Source organism: Lampetra fluviatilis, chromosome 41 (assembly GCF_964198595.1).
Source record: "Lampetra fluviatilis chromosome 41, kcLamFluv1.1, whole genome shotgun sequence".
Classification (NCBI taxonomy): Eukaryota; Metazoa; Chordata; class Hyperoartia; order Petromyzontiformes; family Petromyzontidae; genus Lampetra; species Lampetra fluviatilis.
Genome location: NC_136315.1, coordinates 3364257 through 3387291, shown reverse-complemented (window position 1 = coordinate 3387291; position 23035 = coordinate 3364257). Strand labels below are relative to the sequence as shown.

The window sequence follows — 23035 nt, the reverse complement described above, 5'->3', positions numbered from 1 at the left end:
CAACAACAACCACCTTCAACAACAACCACCTTCAACAACAACCACCTTAATCGATAACAACACCAAGGAATAGACTACGATGATTAATGATGGTGGTTGATGATAATTGCTCACGACGGTAAATACGATTAAATCTCCATCATGAGGATGGCGATGATGACGATCGTTGAAAATGAATGCTCATGAGAGTAATGATGATTCAGTGTTCATGATGATGAGCAACGGTAGTTGCTGTTTATGATGGTCGATGAATGGTCACGACATGAGAAGTGATTCATCTCCATGTCGATGGTGACGGTGGTCGTGGTGAGTTGAGGTCACAAATCGTTCGCTTTCGTAACACACATGTCGCGATGACGCATGGGAGATGTGATTTAGAGATGCGGAGCCGCGGCTCCTCCCACGCGCCCCCCTCCTACTTAAATCTGCTCGCCATGATTCGGAGAGAGAGAGAGGGAGAAAGTGTGTCCAGGGGGCGATTCGGAGCAACTCTTTAGAGTCCCGCAGAGACTCGGCAAGAATCACCGAGAATCTCTTGGAGAGACCACCCCGGGAGATACCCGCAAAGGGTCGTGCCCGCATTTACACCAGACTCTGATCCTTGTCCTAGTGCCTTGGGGAGAAACCGGGAGAGCTGAAGAGTCAACGGAGAGAGACGCAGCTCCAGGGAGAGACCGTGAAGAGTGGTGGAGAGCTCCGGCTGGAGTCGGGCAAGAGAATCCGATAGCTCCGGGGGATACACGTGGATTGTGGAACGCATTACAGGAAGAGACGGCGAGAGAGGAGGAGGAAGGAGGAGGGGCGGTTAAAGAGCTCTGTGGAGACTCGGTTGAGAGTTTGGGAGGAATCCGAGGAAGAGGCGGCGCGAGTGGGAGAGCTCCAAGTGGAGTCGGAGTCGAAAGAGAAATTGAGAGCTCCAGCGAGCGAAGCGCGTCCAGGAAGAGACGCTGAGAGACCGAGGGAGAGAGTTAGAGAGAGCCGCTGAGAGGTTTTTGTTTTGGAGAACTTCGCTTGGAGAGTCTCCGTGGAGCTCCGCGCCCGGTCACCTGGAGTCGCATCCACGCACCTGGTTGCCATGACGACGCCTCCCCTGCTCCTCCTCCTGCTGCTGCTGCTGCTGTCGGCGCGGGGAGGCGGTGGCGTGGAGTCTTGGGGGGACCCAGGTGACCCTGGTGACCTAGGTGACCTAGGTGACCCTGGGCATCTCTACTCCGACGACGGCGAGGATGGCATCGACTACAGGGACCCCTGCAAGGCCGGTGAGACGAGAGGGGGGCATGCGGGAGCTACTATTGATCTGGCTCGGTGGTGGTGGTGGTGGGGAGCGGTGGCGCAGTGGTTGACCGCGAACGCGGCTACCTGGGTTCGATTCCCCGGCCCGCAGCTAACATTGCGCAAGCCGCAACTCTTGCCGTCAAAAGGCGACCTTTGTATTTCTCTGCTTGATTCTTTCGGTAAAGTCACGTAGAAGGGAAATAATAAAATAATAAAGAAAGGTTTTCTTCACCTGAGGACGGCTGCTTGCGTTGTAGCCGAAACGTCGTGAGAATTATTTTATTATGTTTTATTTTTATTATTTTATTATTTCCCTTCTACGTAACTTTACCGAAAGAATCAAGAAGATGAATCCTTGCAGTCACGAAAGCTTTAAATCGAAATTTAAACTTTGTATTTCTATTGAGTGTTAGGATGTGTGTTGAGGGGCAGTATTAGGCGCGTGTGTTAGTGTATGTGTGTTAGTGTGTTATGTGTGTGAGTGTGTGAGTACATTGTGTGTTAGTGTATGTGTGTTAGTGTGTTATGTGTGTGAGTGTGTGAGTACATTATGTGTGTTAGTGTATGTGTGTTAGTGTGTTATGTGTGTGAGTACATTATGTGTGTTAGTGTATGTGTGTTAGGAGTGTTATGTGTGTGAGTGTGTGTTAGTGTATGTGTGTTAGTGTGTGTGTATTAGTGTATGTGTGTTAGTGTGTTATGTGTGTGAGTGTGTGAGTACATTGTGTGTTAGTGTATGTGTGTTAGTGTGTTATGTGTGTGAGTGTGTGAGTACATTATGTGTGTTAGTGTATGTGTGTTAGGAGTGTTATGTGTGTGAGTGTGTGTTAGTGTATGTGTGTTAGTGTGTGTGAGTTAGTGTATGTGTGTTAGTGTGTTATGTGTGTGAGTGTGTGAGTACATGATGTGTGTTATCATGTCGGCATCGCTCGCTGTGCCGAGTCTTAGGAATGTGGCTCCTCTCCGCTCCCCCCTTCCTCCCCCCCTCCCCCCTCTCCCCGCGCTCTCCCCCCACGCTCCCATCTCTCGTTGCCTCCTCCCCGGGGAATTCTCTCCATCTCGCTCCTCTCACAGCTGGCCGCACTCTCTCAGTGCCATAACTCTCCCCCCTCTCTCTCCCCCCTCTCCCCTCTCTTCTTTTTTACAATCAGAGGAAACAATAAGATGCTCGGTGTAGTCGGCACTTTGCTTCGTTCATCATTTCGTTTTTTTTAATGCTTTGCTTTATGTAACCCCCCCCCCCCATTTTTTTAAATGAAAGATTTCGCAAAATATTTCACGTTCTGCTATCCTTACCCCTTCCCTCTCTCTCTACCCCCCCTCTCTGCCCCCCCTCTCTCTCTACCCCCCTCTCTGCCCCCCTTCTCTCTCTCTGCCCCCTCTCTGCCCCCCCTCTCTCTCTACCCCCTCTCTCCCTACTCCATGTCGCTCTCTCTCTCCCTATCTCTCCCTCTACACCCGTGCTTCTCTCTCCCCATCTCCCCCCCCCCTCCCTCCCCCTCTCTCTCCACTCTAAGATGTAATTGCTGCTTAAGAAGACGCAGGCTACTCTATGGAGAACCTGGGATAAAATTCAGGCTGAGCTTTTAGAATAATTATTATAATAATTATAATAATTATTATAATAATTATTATAATGACTATAAGACTCTTTATATAGGAGGGTCTTGCTTTCACTGGGATGATTTGGCCCATCCATTCGCATGTTGTTGTACACTTGGCACAGTCGTTGCACAGCTCAGTCGGCGCAAAAGGTCCAAAACGCCAAGCGGGCAGCAACAAACAGCACGAGACGGGCGGAGTGTAAACGCGCGTCTTGAGTCGAGCCCAGGTTATTGTTGACGTACGAGCTCGGTGGGGTAGGAGACGGTGGTGAGGGTGATGCGGAGAGAGACGTGAGAGGTGGCCTGCGGCGTGGTTGGTGGTGGGAGGTGGGCGCGGCGCACAGAGTGAGACCGCACGGTCACTGCCTGCTGTGTACATCGCTTACATTCTGTGCCGCCCTCTTGTGAGCTATGTCAGGCGCATCGCGTGAAGGCCGCCGGCCCTGCGTGGATAGAAACGAGATCGGGTCCTCGCCGTGCGATGAGGAATTGGCGAGCACGAGTCTCCGTGACGGGTCACCGTGGGTCGGCTTTGGAGTTGGGGACTGGTGGGTTCGGAGTTGGTGACCCGTGGGTCGGGGTTGGGACCCGTGGGGTCGGAGTTGGAACCCGTGGGTCGGAGTTGGGGACCGGTGGAGTCGGAGTTGGGACCCGTGGGGTCGGAGTTGGTGACCCGTGGGTCGGAGTTGGGGACCCGTGGGGTCAGAGTTGGTGACCCGTGGGTCGGAGTTGGTGACCCGTGGGGTCAGAGTTGGTGACCCGTGGGTCGGAGTTGGTGACCCGTGGGGTCAGAGTTGGTGACCCGTGGGTCGGAGTTGGGGACCCGTGGGGTCAGAGTTGGTGACCCGTGGGGTCAGAGTTGGTGACCCGTGGGGTCAGAGTTGGTGACCCGTGGGTCAGAGTTGGTGACCCGTGGGGTCAGAGTTGGTGACCCGTGGGGTCGGAGTTGGTGACCCGTGGGGTCGGAGTTGGTGACCCGTGGGGTCGGAGTTGGTGACCAGTGGGTCGGAGTTGGTGACCCGTGGGTCGGGGTCGGGTCGGTCTGAAGACGCTATTGAGCTTTGAAGCTCGACCAGCCAGGGACCGGTTCAGACGTTCGTCGCTGACGTTGGCCCCGAGCCGGAAGCGAACTGGGGTCGCGGGGTTCGCAGGTGCAGCGCGCTGACCCAAGCGGCGACCCGAAGTCTGATTTATCGCTGGGCCTGCCCTAGGCCCTCTCTCAGCTTTAAATAATTACCTGTTGCGGTGTGTACAAATCAGCGTTGGGGAGACGAGGCAGCCGGGCGTGGTGCTGGCCACCCACCCACCCCCTCGTGTGCTGTGCTGGCCTTCATAGGTGCTGCTCGCTAACAGCATTTGCCCCGACAGTCCGTTACAGGCTGTACGGGAGGACGAGGTCTTTGGCTTTGTGTTCGTGTGTGAGACAGAGTGCGCGCGCACGTGTGTGAGAGATACGCGATGCGTGACATTCGGCCCCTGGCGCGCACCACACGCGAGGGGGGTGACACGTGACTGGGTGACACACGAGGGAGTGACACGTGACTGGGTGACACGTGACTGGGTGACACGTGACTGGGTGACACGCGAGGAGGTGACACGTGACGGGGGGGTGACACGCGTGTGCATTGTCTCCGAGGAGTGTGACTCGGTGCGTCACTCGTTACACACAAACTGCTTGCCACAAACGAACCACAACACCTCGCTGATCTCGTCAAGGAACCTAAACCCTCACGCGAACTCAAGCGCTCATCCTCGCAGCAGCGTTTCTGGCTGGCCATCGAACAGAGGCGGCGGTCACCGCATCGCGCGCTTTCCGATGCGCTTCTGCGGCCGTCTGGAACGCTCTTTTGATAATAGGAAGCCACTGGAGCTGTGCACTTTTAAACCATCTCGATTTCAAACGAATTTCTTCAAACTATAGACTCGCATAGAGACCCATAGACCCGCATAGAGATCCGTAAATTCACAGAGAGATCCAGAAACTCGCAGAGAGACCCACAGACTCGCACAGAGATGCATAACCTCACACAGAGACCCATAGACTCACATATATGCCCATAGACTTACACAGAGACGAATAGGCTCACAAACCCATAGATTCGCATAGAGACCCATAGACTCGCATAGAGACCCATAGACTCGCATAGAGACCCATAGACTCGCATAGAGACCCGGATATTCACAGAGAGACCCGTAGATTCACAGAGAGATCCAGAAACTCACAGAGAGACCCATAGACTCGCATAGAAACCCACAGACTCACACAGGGATCCATAGACTACTTTTCGTGTTCAGTTTGTTGTCCTTCACCCCGCACCTACGATTAGTACGGTTGGCTACGTACGGTGCAAACGAGGTTCAACACACTTACGTACGTACGTACATCCCCGAGCCCCAGAGAGTGGGGCATACGCTCGCCTCATCGCGCACGCGTGAGTCATCGTTGCGTCACGGTCGCCAGGTCTCTGTTGGCACGCGGCTAATGACACAGGAGGCTTGGGGGCAGAGCGAGCGGCTCGCAATCGCAAGGTCACGAGTTCCAATCCAGGCTGGGGCGGGGGGGGCTTGACGACTGAGCTCATCATCCCCATCTGGGGATGATACAATAAGTACCGCTTTTCATGGGAAGTCAACAGTGGGTTGTCCCGTGGATAGACCTACCCCCAGACAACCCCCCCTCCCCACCCCACGGATCTAGGAATGTGGAATTTCCACCAGTGGTTTCGAGCTGTGCACACAGGGGATGCCATCCCACGCTGCGAGTGAGCACCAAGGCTGCAATGCTCAAGCAGGAAACGGCGTGGCCTGTCGGTGCGTCCGTTGCTCTGTCTCGCAGCGGGCTTCTGATTCGTGGGCCTCCGTGATCTCATCGCAAGTTGTCCTGCAACTAATCCCCTTCCATGTCTCCCCCTGACTCTTCGTTCCCAATCTTCTCCAAGTCGCTCCGTCCCTCCTTCTCTCTCTGTGCCCAATTCCGCTTTGAATTATTTTATCTAGTTGCGTCTCTTCGCTGGAATCGGCTTCCCCTGTACATGAAGCATTCCCCCTTATTAACCTCCTACACTTACCCACACTTACCCTACCCTTACCCTACACTGACCAAAGCAAAAGTGAATAAAGTTAGTAATCAATCAAAAAGCAATCGGAACAAAAACAACTACATCCCACACAGCTCACAGTTTTATTTCACGACTCAACAAAAGACAAAGGTCCCCCGTGTAGCCTCAACAAACTTATGGGGCAAGTGCTGTTAGCGAACACATGAAGGCCGGCACGGCACACGAGGGGGTGGGTGGCCAGCACCACGCCCGGCCGCACTTTGTATTTCCGAGTGGCGATGTTTACTACACACCGTACTCATTTGAGACTGACTCGACACAGACACACACGCACTTAAACATCAATGTCACGGACACGCGCACAGACGGATACATTCGCACACACGCACAGACGTGTGTACGTGATGCTCCATAGTACGGTTCCTCTCAATGCTTTCTCTGAGCGACCTTGAATGACCCGATATTAACATTTCGGATGTTCATTTAGGGCCAGGTGGCCCACAGGGCAGAGTGTGGGAGTCGGCACTGCCGAGAGAGAGAGAGAGGGCCTGGGTTCCAATCTGGTTTAGCCGCACAGCCTGTGGCTAATCCGGGTTATCTGGCGTAGCGAGTTGATGGTATCAGCCCGGTCACCATAGATTCGCACAGAGACCCATAGATTCACACAAAGACCCATAGACTCTAACAGAGACCCAAAGACTCACACAGAGGCCCATAGACTCGACAGAGGCCCGTAGACTCGCACAGAGGCCCGTAGACTCGCACAGAGGCCCGTAGACTCATATAGAGACCCATAGACTAATATAGAGACCCATAGACTCAAACAGAGGCCCATAGCTTCACACAGACACACATCGACTCCTATAGAGACCCAAAGACTCACACCGAGACCCATAGACTCACACCGAGACCCATAGACTCGCATAGAGACCCATAGACTCGCATAGAAACCCATAGACTCGCACAGAGACCCATAGACTCGCATAGAGACCCGTAGATTCACAGAGAGATCCAGAAACTCGCAGAGAGACCCACAGACTCACACAGAGGCCCATAGACTCACACATAGACCCATAGACTCACACATAGACCCATAGACTCGCATAGAAGACCCATAGGCTCACAGAGATCCATAGACTCACAGATGCCGAGTTGTGATTAAACCGGTTTCTCTAGTGCAGGAAGTTTTGATGGGTCCCAGCCCGGTAACCAACGCGTACAATTTCGTTCCGGACTTATTTTGGCTAAACTCCAGCTCTGAGGATAAAAAAACATGGGGTGTGACTGTTCGGGCGAGGGACGGTCACGTTGCAGCAGGGTGTGTGCGACAGTCCTACCCCCCTTATGTTGGCTAAGGAAGCTGCTCGAAAGAATCTCGGAAGCGGTTCTGGGATATTCACTTCCACAGACCGTTCTCTTAATATCGTGGTGTTCCGCTGTTCTGGAAGTTTGGGATTATTTTTTGAGGGTTCCTAATGGATTATTTATCTCTGGACGTGACGCCGATACGGCAAAAAAAAAATTGCAAAGGAAATATAAAATATATACTGTTACAAAATTCCATTAACATTTGGTTGTTTTTCAACATAGTTTCCACCCTGTTCTCCGCACCTACACCGGCTCGGAACGAGCGGCAGCATTCCACCCGCCGCACGGCCGTTCATCATCGTCGCCACCACCATCGTCGCCACCACTACCATCATCGCCACCACCATCATCGCCACCACCACCATCATCGCCACCACCATCATCGCCACCACCATCATCGCCACTATCGCCACCACCACCATCGCCACCACCACCATCGCCACCACCACCATCGCCACCACCATCATCGCCACCACCACCACGTGGCCATTAGGGCTGCAGAGATGAGGATGCGAGGTGCGAGTGCGGTGCCGGCACGCCTGGGCTGTGTGGTGGACGGGGGCAACGCAGTCCACCCGACCTGCGCGCACGTGTGTGTACACGTGTGTACGCGTGTACGCATGTACGCGTGTGTGCGTGTATGCGTGTGTGTGTGTACACGTGTGTGTTTGTACACGTGTGTGTTTGTACACGTGTGTGTGTACACGCGTGTGTGTGTGTACACGCGTGTGTGTGTGTACACGTGTGCGCGCGTGTAGACGTGTGTGGTAAACAAAGGCAGGAATCCAACTCGGGTCGGCGGGTTCGTAGCGCAGTGCGCTAACCGCTGCACTACCACTCAACACCCTCCTCACCAATCCCCCGCCTCCTCACTACGCTCCTCACCACCCTGCTCGCCGCTCCCATCCCCCCCCCCCGCGACCCCTCCATAATGCTGGAGGGGAGCGAGTGGTGGAGGGGAGAGAGTGGTAGCAGAGTGGTGAACAGATATGCGGGCTGTATTCACAACGCGAATTGGACATAAGGCAATGAATGTATTAGGGAACGCGGTTTTTAGAACGCGGATTCGAATTGGATATAACGCAATGAATGTATTAGGGAACGCGGTTTTTAGAACGCGGATTCGAATTTGACATAACGCAATGAATGTATTAGGGAACGCGGTTTTTAGAACGCGGATGCGATCTGGCTATAACGCGATCGAGCGAACGGAACTACGTCGCAGCGCGAGCAGCAATGAGCGGCCGTAGCGGCTGCCTCCACGGAGCATCGCTCGAAGAGGACAGCTGCCAGATGCCACCCACATCCTCAGTATTCGTCCGGCCTCCGTACACAATCTCAACCCCATTATCGCTGACCGCTCCTTACCGTGTAATATTCATCGATTTACTATCACGCGATTTTTTTTTTTTTTCCCCGAACGCGGTGTCCTTCAGGAACGCAACTACCGCCGCGTGATATGAGAACACACCGGGCAAGGCGTGCCTCGCCTTGGCCTGTCTATGAATGTGAGGGTTGGTGGGTCACAGCTCCCCTTTACTGCTGGTGAGTTTGACCCCTGTGCCCCCCCCTACACCCCCCCCTCCCCCCGTTTCCACGGCAGCTGCGTTCATCGGGGACGTTGCCCTGGACGAGCGCGACCTGAGGTTCCTGAGGCTGCCCGCGGCGCGAGCCAACTCCACGCGGAGGGCACGCGGGGAGCTCACCACGGGTACGAGCTCCTCACCGCCGCCTCGCGCTAACACTCACCACCACCACCACCTCATACGACCACTCGCCACCACCACCACCTCACTCTACCACTCGCCACCACCACCTCACGCTAACACTCACCACCACCACCTTGCGCTACCAATCACCACCACCTCACTCTACCACTCGCCACCACCACCACCTCACTCTACCACTCGCCACCACCACCACCTCGCGCTAACACTCACCACCACCACCTTGCGCTACCAATCACCACCACCTCACTCTACCACTCGCCACCACCACCACCACCTCACGCTAACACTCGCCACCACCACCTTAGACTAACACTCGCCACCACCACTTTACTCTACCCCTCACCATTTTGCCTCACCACCACTGCACTCGATCTCCCACCACAACCTCACCGTCACCCCCTTACCAACATCCTCACTGCTACCCTCACCACCCACCTCACCACCCACCTCACCACCCACCTCACCACCCACCTCACCACCCACCTCACCACTCACCTCACCACCCACCTCACCACCCACCTCACCACCCACCTCACCACTCACCTCACCACCCACCTCACCACTCACCTCACCACCCACCTCACCACTCACCTCACCACCCACCTCACCATCCACCTCACCACCCACCTCACCACCCACCTCACCACTCACCTCACCACCCACCTCACCACTCACCTCACCACCCACCTTACCACTCACCTCACCACCCACCTCACCACTCACCTCACCACTCACCTCATCACTCACCACCCACCTCACCACTCACCTCACCACCCACCTCACCACCCACCTCACCACCCACCTCACCACTCACCTCACCACTCACCTCACCACTCACCTCACCACTCACCTCACCACCCACCTCACCACCCACCTCGCCACTCACCTCACCAGTCACCTCACCACTCACCACTCACCACTCACCTCACCACTCACCTCACCACTCACCTCACCACTCACCTCACCACCCACCTCACCACCCACCTCACCACCCACCTCGCCACCCACCTCGCCACCCACCTCACCACTCACCTCACCACTCACCTCACCACTCACCTCACCACTCACCTCACCACTCACCTCACCACTCACCTCACCACCCACCTCACCACTCACCTCACCACCCACCTCACCATCCACCTCACCACCCACCTCACCACCCACCTCACCACTCACCTCACCACCCACCTCACCACTCACCTCACCACCCACCTTACCACTCACCTCACCACCCACCTCACCACTCACCTCACCACTCACCTCATCACTCACCACCCACCTCACCACTCACCTCACCACCCACCTCACCACCCACCTCACCACCCACCTCACCACTCACCTCACCACTCACCTCACCACTCACCTCACCACTCACCTCACCACCCACCTCACCACCCACCTCGCCACTCACCTCACCAGTCACCTCACCACTCACCACTCACCACTCACCTCACCACTCACCTCACCACTCACCTCACCACTCACCTCACCACCCACCTCACCACCCACCTCACCACCCACCTCGCCACCCACCTCGCCACCCACCTCACCACTCACCTCACCACTCACCTCACCACTCACCTCACCACTCACCTCACCACTCACCTCACCACTCACCTCACCACTCACCTCATCACCCACCTCACCACTCACCTCACCACTCACCTCACCATTCACCTCACCACTCACCTCACCACTCACCTCATCACTCACCTCACCACTCCCCTCACCACCCACCTCACCACTCACCTCACCACTCACCTCACCACTCACCTCACCACCCACCTCACCACCCACCTCACCACTCACCTCACCACCCACCTCACCACCCACCTCACCACCCACCTCACCACCCACCTCACCACCCACCTCACCACTCACCTCACCACTCACCTCACCACCCACCTCACCACCCACCTCACCACTCACCTCACCACCCACCTCACCACCCACCTCACCACCCACCTCACCACCCACCTCACCACTCACCTCACCACTCACCTCACCACTCACCCCACCACTCTCCACAACGGCTCTCACAGCACTCCGCAGGAGCTTCGCTATTCCTCTGTGTGACGTCATCGCCGTCGTGGACTCGCTGGGGAGTGGGGGTGAGGGGCGGGGGTGAGGGGGGTGGTGAGAGTTGGGGGTGAGGGGCGGGGGTGAGGGGGGGGTGGTGAGGGGGGGTGGTGAGGGGTGGTGGTGAGTGGGGGTGAGGGGCGAGGGTGAGGGGGGGTGGTGAGTAGTATTGAGGGGGGGGTGGTGGTGAGTGGGGGTGAGGGGGGGTTGCGGGGGGAGGGGTGCCCGTTTTCTTTTGGTCTTCCAGTTTTGAGTTCTTGGCATCGCGTCCGCCGTGCAAGTCTACACAATCTCGATTGTAAAAGCCACATCCATGATGCTACTACGACTCACTCGTATACCCTGAAGAGCCACACTCGAAGACTCTCTTTTAGTATGGGAGCTGCTGCTGCCGCTGTGTGATCCCAATCGAGTCATTCGCCCATCACGTTTTCAGCTTTGGGATGTGTTTTGTTGTTGTTGATCAATGGCATGTGCGTGCGGTACATTGCGTGCTGTTGTTTTGGCTGTTGTTTAGTTATGGGGAGCAAATTGCAGGGCCCGGAGGGAAACTCTCGGAGACCAGGGGGAGATCATACAAACTCCACGCACTCGATCACACCCTGCAGAACAGGGGGAGATCATACAAACTCCACGCACTCGATCACACCCTGCAGAACAGGGGGAGATCATACAAACTCCACGCACTCGATCACGTTCTGTAGAACAGGGGGAGATCATACAAACTCCACGCACTCGATCACACCCTGTAGAACAGGGGGAGATCATACAAACTCCATGCACTCGATCACGTTCTGTAGAACAGGGGGAGATCATACAAACTCCACGCACTCGATCACACCCTGCAGAACAGGGGGAGATCATACAAACTCCACGCACTCGATCACACCCTGCAGAACAGGGGGAGATAATACAAACTCCACACACTCGCTCACGTTCTGCAGAACAGGGGGAGATCATACAAACTCCACACACTCGCTCACGTTCTGCAGAACAGGGGGAGATCATACAAACTCCACACACTCGCTCACGTTCTGCAGAACAGGGGGAGATCATACAAACTCCACGCACTCGCTCACATTCTGCAGAACAGGGGGAGATAATACAAACTCCACGCACTCATGCTCTAACAAACATTCACACTCAAAGATCCCCTGTAAAACCTTAACAGAATTTCGGAGCAAGTGCTGTTAGCGAGCACCTATGAAGGCCGGCACGGCGCACGAGGTGGTGGGTGGCCAGCACCACGCCCGGCACAAAATTTCTCCCCAGTGACATTGTTTGCACACCGCACCAGGTACTCATTTGAGGCTGAGTCGACCTAGGGCAGGAGGTCCAGGACCGGTTCAGATAATCGTCACTGGTGTTGGCCGTGAGCGGGAATCGAACTCGGGCCACCGGGTCCGTAGCGCAGGAGGACATCAACGCCTGGTACCAACGCGTGGATCTCCGGCCCTCACCCGGCCACCAGCCCCGCAGAGCGCGAGTCTCCGTGAGTCGCCACGCTCCGTCCCAGCTGGACAAAAAAATTAACCCGTAAAAACAAAGTTTTTCACTATAAATCCTTTATATGCGTGTTCAATGGGCCACAATCCAGCCCACATTGGTCTTTGAAACGGGCGGCCTCTCGTCCTCTGGCTTGAGATGGCTGCCACCTATGGGTCAGATGATTGCCTGCCACCATTAAGCAATTGGTAATTAAATATAATATTTTTTTACCTAAAAAGTGTAACATTTTGGAAAAAAAATTTCACGAAAAGAAATTGTCACACACAACGAGTCTGTGTGCAAAATGTCAGCTCGATTGGATCACGGGAAGTGGGTTAAAAAACGACCGAAAGATTTGCACGGTCGTAGCAAGCAAGCAAGCAAGTGAACTTAATATAAAGGATTTAAAAACAAAAACCCCCGTGGCCTCGTCTCCCCAACTTTGCGAGGAATTGACAAAAGTCACCCGCAGTTCCGAAGTCGTCCAGACGGGAACTCACAGCTGGCCTCCTCGGTTGTTACCCAACCTCCTCCACAGACATCCTCATCTGCCACTCCTAGTTCGCAATGAGTCATTTGCACCCCCCCCCCAACACCCCACTCAAAAATGATTATTGGTACGAACGAAGGTGGAAGACGCTAACAAAGATTATCTTGACGGATTTTATCATGAGATCACGGTTTTGTGTGATAGCAAGGGCGTTGCGGTAGCTTTTATCAGCAACATGTTAATATGGTACGGACGTGTGCCAGATAGAGGATTCCTTTTTGTAAAAAAATAAGTGATATTTAAAAATACTTTTTTTTTAAAACATGTATCGTACGAGTAATGGCAGAACTCCACGACTCCAGGAAGTGGCCCCGAAGCTTGCCATAACATAAGGCACTGTGGTGATTTACAGCCAACGTGAGTTGAGCGTGGACAATTAGACCTAAGCCGAAACATAAGAACTCAAAAAGATTGCTTAATTTTTTTAACGATATCATATAGTACTATCATCAGTATGACATACGTATACCAAGTTTGCAGTCGATACCACATTGGGAAGTGGGTTAAAATTGAGTTACAAGATTTGAGGATACGACAACAGACAACAGAGTTGAGGATACAACAGACAGTGAGAATAAAAGCGTGTAAATACTACTAAGTTGGCAATAAGAGCACGTCGACCAAGGAGACGGAGTGATGATGGCAATGGTGAGAGACCTTCAGTGGATTGACCGTGGCTGCTGATGATGAATGATCCACCCCACGAGACAAGACACCAAATGGGAACGTTGTCACACAACGCAGACAACATTAACAATACGCTTGCTGCTCGTGGTGGACACTGCTGATGGTGGACACTGCTCATGGTGGACACTGCTCGTGGTGGACACTGCACGTGGTGGACACTGCACGTGGTGGACACTGCTGATGGTGGACACTGCTCATGGTGGACACGAGTAGCATTTGCCACCCCGAGTGGTACCGACCCGGGACCCCCTTCCTTGGCCCATGGACCCATGAATCATCCTCGCCGCTGTCTCGCGAGGCCGAGCGAGGGACGTGTGGACAGAGAGACGCGTTGACAGCGGAGAGACGCGCGCACAGAGAGACGCTTCCTCGTCTCGTCGTGCGCACCCCCCCCCCCCCACTGATCATCTCGGCACGGCCCCCATCCGGCCGCTCCAAGATGGCCTTCAAAGCGGTCGAGCGCGAGACCCCCATGTGGTTCCCATTTTTGCGGAGATTAATTCGCTCCACATGCCCCCCCCACACCCCATCCCCCCCACCCCGCGTTGCCGTTGAAGAGGCTGTAGGGGGCAAGTGTTGTCGCCGGCGCGCACCGACGACGGCCCACGCCTCTTCACCTTTTGCCTCCTTCGTGATACTAAATTTGAGGCCGAGTCGACTTAAGGGAGGGGAGGGGGTGGGCGATGGTCGTCAGCGATGTTGTCCGCAAGCGGGGATTGAACACGCGGTCACCGCAGCGCCCTAAGCGCCACGCTGGCGCCCTCCAAAGGCAAAGGTTCCCCGCGTAGCCTCAACAGACTGTTGGGGCAAGTGCTGTTAGCGAGTAGCACCTACGAAGACAAAGATCCCCCGCGTAGCCTCACAGACTGTAGGGGCAAGTGCTGTTAGCGAGTAGCACCTACGAAGGCCGCGCTACGGCACGCACGCTCATACGCGCAATAAAACGAGGACTCTTTTTACGCACTCGCACGAACACACACACTCGCACTCAATCATTCGCACGCACGCAACAAACTCGGACACACAAACACACGATGACTCGCGTACTTAATCACGCGCGCTCTCGTGAATATACACAAAAGAAGATTCCCCCGTTTCGCCTTAAGTGCCCCCCCCCCAGTGGCGATGTTTACACACCGCACCACGTCCTCCTTTGAGGCTGAGTGGACCTAGGAGAGGCCCAGGACCGGTTCAGGTGATCGCCGGTGGTGTTGGCCAGTGCTCCTAGCGCGGTGCGCTCACCCCCCCCCTGCCACACAGACATACACGCGGACGCATACACGCGTTCATAGACGCAGTGTGACACACGAACACACACTCACAGAGGAGACGCGATGGGGAGAAGGGTGGGGGGAATGGCTGTTTGAGAGCCGTGTTTGTCTCGAGGCTGATGGAATCTCATCCGCTCGGCTCGAGCGAGCTCCCAGTGAGAGGACCTCCGCGCGTATCTCTCACTGCCGGCAGGGAGCGCGACACTCACTCTGCACCCCCCCCCTCACTCCCCCCCCCTCACTCCCCCCCCCTCACTCCCCTCCCTCTCACTCCCCCCGCTCTCACTCCCCCCCCCTCACTCCCCCCCCCCTCACTCAACCCCCCCTCACTCCCCCCCCCTCACCCCCCCCCCTCACTCCCCCCCCTCTCACTCCCCCCCCCTCTCACTCCCCCCGCTCTCACTCCCCCCCCTCACTCCCCCCCCCCTCACTCAACCCCCCCTCACTCCCCCCCTCACTCCCCCCCCTCACTCCCTCCCCCTCACTCCCCCCCTCTCACTCCACCCCTCACTCCTCCCCTGCCAGCTCGCCCGTGCCTCCCCCCGGACCCTCCCCCCCCTCCCGACTCCATCACTCCCTGGCAATGTTACTCCATCACCTAATGCAGTGTTCTGCACCAATGTTTTCCCCTATAAGACACTTTCCCCTATAAGACATCATCACTCTGAGGGCCGTCACACATTTGAAACCATTGGGGGTTTGACAGCTTCACAATGACAATGATGGGGGGAGGGGGGGGGTGTTTTCACCATTTGTGTATTGTCAGGGGCCGCACTAGAGGCCACCAGGGACTGCCTGTGGTACGCCATCACTCCCTCGCTCCATCACTCCCTCGCTCCATCACTCCCTCGCTCCATCACTCCCTCGCTCCATCACTCCCTCGCTCCATCACTCCCTCGCTCCATCACTCCCTCGCTCCATCACTCCCTCGCTCCATCACTCCCTCGCTCCATCACTCCCTCGCTCCATCACTCCCTCGCTCCATCACTCCCTCGCTCCATCACTCCCTCGCTGCATCACTCCCTCGCTGCATCACTCCCTCGCTCCATCACTCCCTCGCTCCATCACTCCCTCGCTCCATCACTCCCTCGCTCCATCACTCCCTCGCTCCATCACTCCCTCGCTCCATCACTCCCTCGCTCCATCACTCCCTCGCTCCATCACTCCCTCGCTCCATCACTCCATGAATCCACCACTCCCCCAACTCCACCACTGCTCGGCTAACTTACCCCAGCGCCTACCTTCATCACACCATCACTCCCCCGCTCCATCACTCCCTCGCTCCATCACTCGCTGCCTCCCATCGCTCCGCGCCTCCCATCGCTCGCTCCCATCGCTTGCCCCCCTCACCCCTCCTTCTCTTCCCCCCCTAATCGAAGCGTGGCTGCCACTGTGGACACCTGCTCCTCCCTCACCAGGGCCCTGCTGAACCTCGACAGGAATAAACACGCCGTGTTTACTCGCGCGCACCAGCTGCTGCTGCTGCTGCCTGTTTATATTTAGACAATCGGCGTTGCGCGTCTGTGTGGGTTCCCAGAGCCCTCGCCAATAGCTTGCGTCCCAGCGCAAGCCTCGGGCCAGGCTACTAATTGGTAGCGCGCGTCGTGAGCTAAACTCTAGCGGTGTAAGGATTTGTGTTGCGTAGTTATTAATCGTGGGGTTGTCCCTGTGGGCACAGCGGAACGTGGTCGATGCGTCCCCGATAAGGGCTGCGTGAAGCGAAAGCATAACGGCGCGCCCTCTGCGTTCTAACGGGCACGCGTTCCGCGTTATAACGGGTGCGCATTACGCGTTGTGCGAAAAGGGTTATTCCGAAAGGGAGAACCACGTTACAGCGAAAAACCGCGTTGTAGCGAAAATCATTCCATGAAACCATCACTCTCCCGACTCCATCGAAAACCGTGTTTGAGTAAAAACTGCGTGAAGCGAACACCACGTGTTAAGCGAGGACTTAACGTGATTACCAAATTTGGAAAATGAATTTACGTTGCGGCCTGTTGCGATCGGTGAGCCATCGATATTACTTCAGACATTTGCGAGACAAAGGCGGCCGGGCGTGGTGCTAGCCACACCACCCATTCACGTGTCGGGCCGAATTTTAATAGGAGCTCCTAGTAACAAAGACAAAGATCCCCCTTAAACATACCGTTGGGACAAGTGCTGTTAGCAAGTAGCACCGATGAAGGCCAGCATGGCACACGAAGGGGTGGGTGGACAGCGCCACGCCCGGACGCCTTTGTCTCCCCAGTGGCGATGTTTACCCACCGCACTAGGTACTGATTTTAGACTGAGTCGACCTAGAGGAGGCCCAGGACCGGTTCAGATAACAGTCACTGGTGTTGGGCCGTAAGCGCGAATCGAACTCGGGACGCCGGGTTCGTAGCGCTAATCGCTATGCCACTGCTACACCACGGCACACTCCACAATAACAATAACAACCACCATTCGCCACTAAGTGGCTGATTCGGAGTGAGACCTCTGCTGTTAGCTGGAGCCGGTCATAAGCACACTGCCCAGGTATGGGAAACTCTCCACTCTCTCCACTACTGCCCCATCACCGATTGGGAGTTGTGGGGGTGGAGTGTCCGATGGTACAAAATATCCAGGCAGGTGCTTAGTTTTGGTGGGGCTGATGGTAAGGCCCCACCTCTTAGTGGCACGCTCCAGTTTCAGCAGCAGCGTCTCCAACTCCTCCTCTGAATGAGCAGCTATTCCAAATCATCGGCATGCATAACGTGTTCTTAGGTTTTTTCGGTAAAGTCACGTAGGTAAAACATCAAAATGAATGAAAATAAAATAAAATAAAATAAAAATTCACGACGTTTCGGAGGCAACACAAGTCTCCGTCATCAGGTGGGACCGTCACTGCCAGATTAGCTGCATCAAGTGAGGCAATGATTCAAGATGTAATCCCTTAAAAGCGAGTTGAGGGGGGGAGGAGAGGGAGGGGGGAGCTCATCAGACTATGGTAGCCAATGAATGGAACGTATCGGGAGGGAGGGGGGGCGAGGCCAGAAGGGTGGGCGACGGCGTGCAAGCGATTGTGCGCAAGCGGCTAATTACTGCACACGCCAACACAATGGAGCGATTATGCGCAAGCGGCCAACTGCCGCACACGCCAACACAATGGACAGAGAGGGGGAGGGAAGCTCTAATACACATGATAGACAAAATAACGAAAATGCCTATGTTTATACCAATGCTGGCTGAACACTGAAGAGAGCACTGCTAAAAACAACTGGGGATGTTAACACTCGGTAAAGTAAAGTAAAATAGTGCCTGTCAGATAAGATGGTCCAAAAAATTGTAATTAAGTATTTTTTGTGTGGTTGATAACATCTTTCCAATGATTACTAAGTTTGTACCCATCATCACGGTTGAAATTATGTCTGTGTTTGTATATTTGTATGGCTTCGTGTACAAACCTTTGATGGTAGCCGGGAGGTTTGCAGAGAACCTTGGTCTCGGTAAAGACAATTTCATGAGAGCCCACCGAGTTGTAGCAATGATCGGCAACGGCAGAAGAATCAGTTCTGCCGTGTTTCAGATCTGACTTGTGCTCGCGGACACGATCAGAAACATGACGTTTCGTTTCTCCAATGTAGCAATCACCACAAATGCAACTCAATTTGTAGACTCCAGGATACTGTAAGTCAGGAACGACATCCTTCACAGATGGAATCAGATCACGGATTTTATGCACTGTACTGAATCGGACTTGGATCTTATGTTTGTTTAGAATTTTGGAGATCTTTTTGGTCACGCCAGCTATGTATGGTAACGTGATGGTTTTGGTCGGAGTTTCATGTGGCTGTTTCTGTGTGGTGGGAGAGACAGCTTGGCGGATAGTACGGTCAGAGTATCCGTTCATCCTGAGGGCCCGATGTACATGTCTTAATTCACCAGTCAGGTGGTGTCTGTCAGAAATGCCATGGGCTCTGTGGTATAGCGTTTTGATGAGAGAATTCTTTTGAGACGGGTGGTGGTGGGAATCCGGTTTCAAGTAGGAATCTGTGTGGGTGGCTTTTCTGTAGACAGAATGTCCCAAGGATCCGTCAGGCCTCCTCTCAAACAGAATATCCAAGAATGGTAGTTTACCGTCTTTCTCCACTTCCATGGTGAATCTGATGGATGGGTGTCTGGAATTGATGTGGTCCAAGAAGTGGTTCAATGCTGGGAGGCCATGTGGCCAGATGACGAAAGTGTCATCCACATACCTCTTCCACAGGGAAGGACGTAGGGTGGATGTCTGGATGGCGTCTGATTCAAACTTTTCCATGAACATGTTGGCTATAACTGGTGACAAAGGGGAGCCCATAGGGGTACCCTCATTCTGTTTGTAGAAGGTGCCATTCCAGGTAAAATAGGTGTTGGTGAGGCAATGCCTAACCAGCGCAGGTGCATCAGAATTCAATCCATGTTGGACTAAGTCCTCAATTATTGTTAGGGTGTCCGGTACTGGGACTTTGGTAAACAAAGATACTACATCAAAGCTGACGAGGATGTCATCAGGAGATAGTACCATGTCCTTAACCATAGGGACTAATTGGGTTGAGTTGAGTACTGCCGAAGAGGTCTTGCCTGTGAAAGGGAGCAGAGTATCTGATAGAAAACGGGCTAGTTTGTACGTAGGAGAGTTTATCGTCGACACAATGGGTCGTAGCGGGGTGCCTTCGTCGCCCACCCTTCTGGCCTCGCCCCCCCTCCCTCCCGATACGTTCCATTCATTGGCTACCATAGTCTGATGAGCTCCCCCCTCCCTCTCCTCCCCCCCTCAACTCGCTTTTAAGGGATTACATCTTGAATCATTGCCTCACTTGATGCAGCTAATCTGGCTGTGACGGTCCCACCTGATGACGGAGACTTGTGTTGCCTCCGAAACGTCGTGAATTTAGATTTTATTTTATTTTCATTCATTTTGATGTTTTACCTACGTGACTTTACCGAAAAAACCTAAGAAGATGATTCCTTGCAGTCACGAAAGCTTCAAATTTAGAATTAATGCATAACGTGGTTGACCAATAGGGAGCCATCCCTTGATCGCACCCGGGCATCGATCAGCCTCCCATTATATCTGTACCAAATGGAAATTCCGCGGGACAGCTATTGAAGGCTTCACAAACTACGTGGTCAAAATAGATGTTAAATAATGTGGGAGCCAGAGGACATCCCTGTCGCACCCCAAGGTGTACAGGGAAAGGCTCTGACTCCCGGCCACGTAGTTTTACCCGGGCCCGCTCACCATCATGAAGGTCCTTAATGATCGTGAGCAGAGGGTCAGGAACTCCGAAACCACGAAGAATAACCCAGAGCCCAGGCCTACTTGATGGTATCATAGGCCTTGACCAGGTCAATAAAGCAGAGATGTAGGTTTTGTTGGAATTCCCTACACCTCTGCTGTAGCAGACGGACAGAAAATATGGCATCTGTGCAGGACCGCCCTTTCCTGAAACCGCACTGGGGCTCCGCAAGCCTCTCCTCAGCGTGCCTGGCAAGGCGATGTTGAATAATCCTTGGCAGGACCTTTCCCGGCACACTGTGCCGGGAAAAGCACACTCCACACACGCTCGCGCACAGACGGGAGGGATGCTTTCAAACTGCAGCGGCTAGAAATCGAATTCCCTAAACAAACAGGGCTGCCCCCCGCCCCTGCCAGGCAGCTGCGTTCATTCCGGACGCAGCTTAATCCCCTCTCTCAAATAAACAACCAGCCCCCAACCCCCTGGAGTTGTTATCTGTCAGCTGGAGCGCGATGACGCGGGGACCCCTCGTCCTCCGCCTGGTCTCGGCCCCCCCCCCCCACTGGCACCTCGCCCCGGCCGCCGTGGTCGCCCGAGCGGTGGCGGCGTCGCCGTTGTTTTGATTCGAAGCCGCGGTAGCGAGAAAATGATCTGCGCTCCGACGCTGCTGCCGCTGCTCTCGCCGTGTATGATTATTATCGTTATAGCCTGACCAGGAAACCATTCGTCATGCGGGATGCGAGGGGGGGGGTGCAGGGGTCAGCCTTGGGCTGTGGGAGTGGGCCCTGACTCTCATCTCACGCGGGCCCCGGTTTGGGCGATCGGGCCCCCCGAGTCTTGACGTGCGCTGACTCACTCAGGCACCGCACGGTGATGGTCGGTGGCCCTCTTAAGTCACTCGCTCACTCCGTCACTCGCCAGCTCCGTCACTTGCTCGCTCCGTCACTCGCTCGCTCCGTCACGCCGTCACTTGCGAGCTCCATCACTCGCTCGTTCCGTCGCTCGTGAGCTCGGTCGCACGCCAGCTCCTTCGCTCGCCAGCTCCGTCACTCGTTAGCTCCGTCGCACGCTAGCTCCGTCACACTCCATCGACCTTCCCACGACGCCTGTGCGTGGTCGTGATGAGTCTCCGATTTAAACACGTCGGATTTGCCAGGACTTTTTGGCGTTCCTCTGCTACTCGGTCATTCGCATTCCGCGCACGGACATCGCTTCGTCATTCACACGCCTGCAATCGGCACCGTGTGACCAGCACTGTGGAGGCAGCAGCGAGGGTTGGGGGATCACCACAGAGATGTTGGGAAACTCTCCTCCCCTGGGCATCGAGGAGGAGGAGCAGTAGGAGCCCATACCCCAGGCTCTGCCAGGAGCAGGCGGCACAGCGGAACATGCGAACCCCGCCTGTTCCGTCTGCACGGGATCGAGCGTTTGCCCCCTCGCACGCGTGGGTTGCTTCCGAGTGAGTTCCTCTCTACCATGGTCGCACCGAGTTGCTCTCCCCGCGGTTGCACCCAGTTGCTCTCCACTGTAGTTGCACCGAGTTGCTCTCCACTGTAGTTGCACCGAGTTGCTCTCCACTGTAGTTGCCCCGAGTTCTTCTCTCCTGTAGTTGCACCGAGTTGCTCTCCACTGTAGTTGCACCGAGTTGCTCTCTCCTGTAGTTGCACCGAGTTGCTCTCCACTGTAGTTGCACCGAGTTGCTCTCCACTGAGGTTGCACCGAGTTGCTCTCCACTGTAGTTGCACCGAGTTGCTCTCCACTGTAGTTGCACCGAGTTGCTCTCCACTGTAGTTGCACCGAGTTGCTCTCCACTGTAGTTGCACCGAGTTGCTCTCCACTGAGGTTGCACCGAGTTGCTCTCCACTGTAGTTGCACCGAGTTGCTCTCCACTGTAGTTGCACCGAGTTGCTCTCCACTGAGGTTGCACCGAGTTGCTCTCCACTGTAGTTGCACCAAGTTGCTCTCTCCTGTAGTTGCACCAAGTTGCTTTCCACTGCGGTTGCATCGAGTTGCGCTCCCTCTCTCTCTCTCCCTGTCTCCGCTACGGTCGCTGCAGACGTCCGACCGGGCAGCAGCAGCAGCAGCACGAGGAGGAGGCCCGTGGGGAGAGCGCGGCCACGGAGAGCGGCCACGGCGCGGCCCGAGAGGATTTGGCCCGGCGGCGTCATCCCCTACGTCATCGGCGGCAACTTCACCGGTGAGCAGGAGGGGGGGGGGGTGGTGGTGGTGGTGGTGAGGAGCGGGGAAGAGGGGCCACCTTGTGGCAAAGGTCGTCCCTCTCCCTACCTTCTACCCAGAGGTCGCAAACGGGTTTTGATTCCTTACCCGTACCCGGCCGCACCAGGGTCGCAAACGGGTACCCGTACCCGGCCGTACCTGTACCCTACCCGTACCCGGCCGGGTACGGGTAGGGTACGGGTATCGGGTACCCTATTGCGACCTCTGCGATGAAGCCATGTTGCAGGCGTGGGTGGGTTAATTCTAGGAACTTGAATTGTGAGAAGAGACAAGACGTTGGGAAATGAGTGACAAACGGTGACTCACCAGTGACTCACGGTCTACCCGTACTCGGCCGCACCAGGGTCGCAAACGGGTACCCGTACCCGTACGGGTAGCCGGGTATCGGGTCGGGTACGGGTATCGGGTACCCGGTTGCGACCTCTGCCTTGTGGTACCGATGGCAT

The 23035-nt window shown here is 55.2% G+C and overlaps 1 protein-coding gene across 1 annotated transcript in view; it reads left to right on the top strand.

The window, feature by feature from the left end:
• The window catches only part of LOC144946454 (dorsal-ventral patterning tolloid-like protein 1), a 48888-nt gene that overhangs the window by 7011 nt on the left and 18842 nt on the right, over positions 1 to 23035 (top strand). The window contains exons 2-4 of the mRNA XM_078875339.1: positions 611 to 1259; positions 8910 to 9017; positions 22408 to 22548. Of these exons, the coding sequence (XP_078731465.1) occupies positions 1076 to 1259; positions 8910 to 9017; positions 22408 to 22548 (433 nt within the window). The 5' untranslated portion in view covers positions 611 to 1075. The remainder of the gene's footprint in view (positions 1 to 610; positions 1260 to 8909; positions 9018 to 22407; positions 22549 to 23035) is intronic.